Consider the following 6,236-nt stretch of genomic DNA (forward strand, 5'->3'; position numbering starts at 1 on the left):
GTTGAAGGGATTGCAAGTGATGAAATTAATACCGGAAGAGGATTAAATCAAGAGAAGTCATTGACACGACCCGGAGATACTCGTTGGAGTTCGCATTACGGTACTCTCATCAACTTGATGAATTTATTTTCTTCTATTAATGATGTTCTTGAGTATGTTGGGGAGAATGGTTATGAGGATGCACATAGGGCTGAAGCTTTGGATGTGCAAGAAATTCTAAATCATTTTGAGTTTATCTTTGTGTTACATCTTATGAGTAAACTCTTGGGAATCACACATGATCTCTCTCAAGTTCTACAAAAGAAGGATCAAGACATTGTTAATGCTATGAATCTTGTCAAAGTAGCAAAAACACGTTTACAAGTAATGAGGAAAAAAGGTTGGAAGGTGTTGCTTACTGAAGTTACAAAGTTTTGTAAAACAAATGAGATTGATGTGCTTGATATGGAAGATGAGTGTGTAGTTAGAGGAAGAGGAAGGCGTAAAATTGAGAAAATAAAAAATCTCCACCATTATCGAGTTGAGTTATTTTATTCAGTCATTGATATGCAAACTCAAGAGTTGAATCACCGTTTTAATGAAGTCAACACAGATTTACTTCTGTGTATGACATGTTTTGATCATAGAGACTCATTTTCTACATTTGATTCAGAGAAGCTGCTTCGTCTTGCCAAGTATTATCCATCTGAATTTTCTGAAGTTACTTTGTATGAGCTTGAAAGTCAGCTTGATAACTTTATTTTTGATGTGCGCACAGATGAAAGGTTTTCAAAAGTATCGGGAATTACAGGTCTTGCTCAGAATATGGTTTCTACAAGGAAACATGAGAATTTTCCGTTGGTTTATTTGTTAATTAAGTTGTCATTGCTCTTACCCGTTGCCACTGCTTCAGTAGAAAGAGCTTTTTCAGCAATGAAGCTCGTTAAGACTTCTCTGCGGAATCGTATGGGAGACCAGCTATTGAATGATTGCTTAGTTCCTTATATTGAGAAGGATGTGTTTGTTAATGTAACTAATGAAGCTATTATGCAGCGGTTTCAGAAGATGAAAAGTAGAAGAGGAGTGTTATAATATCATTGTATGGAACTATGTTTTTACAACATTATATTTATATTATGTAATATTATTTATGTTTCATTTTATTATTTGAATTTTTTATTTGGACCCCCCAACCGTAAAATTCTGGCTTCGTCACTGATAATAGTGTTGTGTGTAATGCTTTTGAGATGTCAATGTAATTTTGTCATAGTTCAGTGGATGCAAGTTATTTGAATAATCTTGGCTAGAAAACTTCGTCAACCATACTGCAAACTCAAACTCAATTTCGTGTTGTTTCACAAAACAACAATATCAAGTATGGGTCTACTACAAAAATTTTGAGAGACATATATTAAAAAATGATGTAAATCTTGAATTTGGTATAAAATGGAATGGTTGGCATAAAATTATTTTGATATGACTATACTCAAAACAATTTGGTGTAAATTGCTAGAGTTTGCTAGAATTTGGTGTAAATTATTTTGATATGACTATACTTTTGGTGTAAATTGCTAGAGTTTGACATACCAAAATAAATGCAAGTAGATTGAACACATTTCCACGTTTCTACAATTAATGATGATGCCAATTCCATAGAGCTTATAAATAATTACGGCTCCAAAAGACCAAAACCTACTTGTTAGCCGCCACCTCTCATATACTCTGAAATTATAGTTGACTACAGTAGAAATATCGCGTGCCATTACAAATTTTGTCATGGAATATAGCTAGTAATATTATGATGGTAGTAGGTTTACTTCTAGTAATAGATATTGGTCATAAAGTGGTCGTTCATAAATTATTTTGACTTAATTTCACAAGGGAGTGTATCTGATGACACTATCTCCATGTTCATCCACCAATATAAGTAGTGCATACAATGGTTGCAAAAATACATCATCATCAAACACCCTCTCTAATTCTCTCTTTCTAATCGTTTGTTCTCCTTTCATGGATTCAAACATGGATTTATCATCTCTCCCAAGAGAAAAATGGTTGGGAGATGATTATCTCGTCCAACTTGGAGGCTTTTGGTTTTTACCTCAATTCTTGAAACAAAACAAAAGAGTGATTTATAATTATAATCCAGTTCCTAATGATGTGATCTTGGTTACTTTTCCTAAATCAGGCACCACATGGCTCAAATCTCTCCTCTACTCCATCTTAAACCGATCATCCAGACGTAAGTTGGTTGTCGAACATCCCCACGACCTCGTTCCCTTCTTGGAGGCAGTGTTTGCAGAGTCTGATGAACCGCCAGCTCTAGCAGCCCCATCGGATGGCCCTCGATTATTTGCCACACACTTACCTTATCAACACCTGACCAAAACCCTTGATTCTAGTCAAATGTAAGGTTATTTACTTGACACGGAACCCCAAGGATCTCCTCGTCTCTATTTGGCATTTTGTGAATAAGTGGAACATGGAGAAACCAGATCAGTCGTGGTCTCTCGATGAGGCAACCGACAAGTTTTGTGTTAGAAGTATCAAGATTGAAGAGATGCATGAGGTTGAAGATGTGCATAAAGAACATGGCAATGCTAGTGCTGACATGGTTTCATGCACAGCTGGAAAGAAGAGTCCACGAGTTGGAGTTCAAGGTGTGAGCACTGGATCAGTGCCACTGCCAGCTGCAGCTCATAGCTCAAGGGACCACCTTCGTACGTTCAAAGAGGTGTTGATGCAAGGATTAAAGTAGACAGCAGTTTGTTAGCATTAGTCTTCTTAATGGTTGTTTAGTTTAGTAATCATATCAGAATATGGATATGGGCTAGAAGGCAAGGAACTCAGCCCCTTTATGCACAACTGCCCCCAATTTCAGTGAAGTTGACTGATGCAAACTTCCTGATGTGGCAACAGCAAGTGAATGTCACTGCCTATGGATATGGGCTAGAAGGCTACCTAAATGGTGAGAAGAAGCCTCCACCTCAGACAATTTTCATTGCAGAAGGAGGAGGAGGATCTATTACTACAAATGAAGACTTCATATCATGGCAGAGGCTGGATAAGAGAGTAGTTGCTTGGCTGCGCTCTTCTCTCTCAGAAGGAGCTCTAGGTCTGGTTGTAGGGCTGAGGTCTGCAAGGGACATCTGGAGTGCCCTTGAAACCAATTTTGCCAGCAGATCTATGGAGCGGCTAGATTTGGATGTGTGTTTTAAGAGCTCTTTTTTTAATGCAAATTCTTAGGTCCAGAGGATTCGCTAGAGCACAGGGTCTAGGAGATCGTGAACTTTCATAATGCAGTCGTTGTCACAGCAAATCCCGCTTCAAAACCTCAACCCTCTACACTATTGACTAGTATAGGGAAGTCGGGATTGAATCCACGAGGATGGAAGCGTTAGAATGCATTGAGAGAACTTTTGGATGGTTGGCTGCTGCCACGCAACACGAGGATTGAGTTTTAACTACTAGGCCTGAGAATAGAAATCTAGTCTATTCTAAATATCAGATCTGGAGAACTGAAAGTACGTAAAACATAAATACATGCATGTTTCGTATCCAAAAGCAACTCGAGAGTATTCACCAAATTCCAGGGTCAAGTAAAAGAGTTTCCTAAAACAGTTAGACACACAACACGCAAAGTAAACGACAAGATCAGATTTCTCTATTTAGCTACTGACAGAAAGCTGCAATTAACAAACTAAAGCGTCTCGACTATAACTACCGATCAACTTCATCTTCTCCAACAAGCAAGCACGAAAATAAACATAACAAAACATGAAAACAGAGCATACTTCAGATGGAACGATAAACACTTCAATTAAACTACCAGCTATCAGATCTAATCTACTAGACTAAGTAAATAAGCAGCAACAGAGTTTTCCATGCAGATCCAAACTCACGTACTTCAGATTCGAACAATTAACAGAAATCAAAGCTGGATTCACCAGAATCATCACCAAACAAACCAGATCCACAACCTTCAACATCATTCCAACTCCGATTCAATCTCAATTCAGTAGATCAACTCCGACCAACACCGATCTCAACTCCGATCAACAAATCAATTACGAAAAGTATCCAACACAGTAAATCAGAGCAGTAAGCATCAGAATCAAACAAAAACTGAAAATGAAACTAGATTAACCATAAACTGTAAACGAGTCACAAACAATCGCCAAATTTTCGGCAAGGAAATCGGCGAGATAAGAGTACGTGCAGAAAAAATAAATTGTTTCTTCACTCCTTCTCGGAGTGGTGTTACACCTTCCAAATGAACAAAACAAAAAACATCAACTAACTACCCCATATCTCCCATTGAACCAAGTGCGTGAGCTAAGTGAGTGAATTTCGAGAGTGGACCGAAATAACCAAGGAAAATTTCTAACTAAGTGCTCTTAGCTAAGTGAGTGAATTTCGAGAGTGAACCGAAATAACCAAGGAAAATTTATAACTAAGTGCCTTTTTTCTTTACACAATCTTCCTGATATTTATAGGCGTGGCTCGGATCCCTAGGGCAACGGTCTTCTTGATTTGACGATTGTGCCCTCGAGGATTTCGCTCATTTTTCTTCACTTTTTCTCTTCTATTCCTCTGCCCTAGTAACTGTTCTTTGTTCTTGGGTCTGACAGATAAATTACTCACCTGGACTTATAAATGCATGGTAGCACCATAGAAAATACAGAATTTATATATAAAATAGATGCATGAAACGAGCCTTATCAATCTGCTGCAAAGATAATGCAGTATAGGCAACAGATGCAAAATCTAAAGAAAGACTCACTAACTATGAGTGAGCATGTTGGAAAAATGAGAAACTATTTTGATCTACTAGGATCAGTGGGTTACAGAGTATCAGAAGATGAGCAAGTCATGCACATTCTTGGAGGACTTGGACAAGAGTATGATCCTGCAGTGTGTGCTATAAGCTCAAGGTCAGATTCATGGAGTTTGGGAGATGCTACTGCTTGTCTACTCACTTTTGAATCAAGAATGGAGACTATGAGGTCCCATTCCTCCAGTCCAGAAGGCTCACAGCATGTGCTGAACTTGATGCAGCAGCCAAATCAGAAAAGAGATTTCAACCCATACAACTCTAGATTTGATCCAGGAAATGGAAGAGGAGGATCGAGAAATCAGAGATGAGGAAGAGGTGGAAGAGGCTTTGGCAGAGGAAACAACAAAGTGGTGTGCCTATTGTGTGATAAGCCAGGACATACTGCAACCAAATGTTGGCACAGATTTGAGCAGAACTATGCTCATCCACAACCACAGCCTCAGTTCAGAGGGAGTGCTCCAAATCAGCATCAAGGATTCTTTAATCCCTCAGCACACCTTGTCCACATAGCTACAGCAAGACCTCCTTCATCTCCAAATTCTGCTCCAACCTCAGATTTTGGTTTTGAATCGAGTGCATCAACTAGCTGGTATCCAAACTCTGTGGCCACTCATCATGTCTCTGGCGATTTGAGCACTCTCAACACTAGCTCAGAATACATTGGAGGTAAGAGTTTCTTACTTGGAAATGGTTCTGCAATAGTTATTTCCAATATTGGAGAATCAGAATTGAAACCTCACTCTAGTTATTTCAGAAATCTTACATTAAAGAACCTCCTACATGTACCTAGCATAACTAAAAACCTTCTCAGTGTATCAAAGTTTGCTAGAGATAACTCTGTCTTCTTTGAGTTTCATCCTGACTTTTGTTTTGTCAAGGATCTGGGAACCCGGGAAATCGTGCTCAAGGGATCTTTTGACAAGGGATTGTACCGCTTCCTAGTAGACCATTCACCAATCAAGAGAAGCTCTAGCTCCACCATCTCCTTTCCTGTTCCATTCAATCAAGGCAGCCCAGCCATACACTCTGTTAGCTCAGCCATTCCAGCAGCTAGTGCTAGTTCAAGCCATGATGTTAGTCTTGATTTAGCCTTATGGCATAATAGACTAGGACACCCTACTCTAGACATTGTCAAAAGTGTTCTCAAGAGCTGTAACATCTCTTTTAATTCAATGAATGATTCTCAACTTTGTCACTCTTGTTGCATATCTAAAGCTCATACACTGCCATATAATGCCTTTGAATCTGGGGTCCATCTCCAGTTGTTTCAAGAAATGGTTACAGATATTATGTCTCCTTTGTGGATCATTTTACAAGGTTTACATGGATATATTTGTTAAAGAACAAGAGTGATGTTGCTGAGGTTTTTAAGCTTTTCAAATCATTATCAGAGAATCTTTTACAAACAAAGATTAAGTGC

General features: G+C 38.6%; 1 protein-coding gene across 1 annotated transcript; it reads left to right on the forward strand.

Annotated features, from left to right (window-relative positions):
• Window positions 1–117: 117 nt before the first annotated feature.
• Window positions 118–1,071, forward strand: LOC121757850. The gene has a single exon (XM_042153321.1). It carries the CDS (start codon window positions 118–120, stop codon window positions 1,069–1,071), a length of 954 nt encoding a protein of 317 aa, XP_042009255.1.
• Window positions 1,072–6,236: the final 5,165 nt, after the last annotated feature.

The sequence above is a fragment of the Salvia splendens genome, chromosome 12 (assembly GCF_004379255.2).
Source record: "Salvia splendens isolate huo1 chromosome 12, SspV2, whole genome shotgun sequence".
Classification (NCBI taxonomy): domain Eukaryota; kingdom Viridiplantae; phylum Streptophyta; class Magnoliopsida; order Lamiales; family Lamiaceae; genus Salvia; species Salvia splendens.

What these genes read in the sequence shown, in the direction of transcription:
- LOC121757850 (XM_042153321.1), top strand. Translation starts at nt 118, where the DNA reads ATGAATTTATTTTCTTCTATTAATGATGTTCTTGAGTATGTTGGGGAG.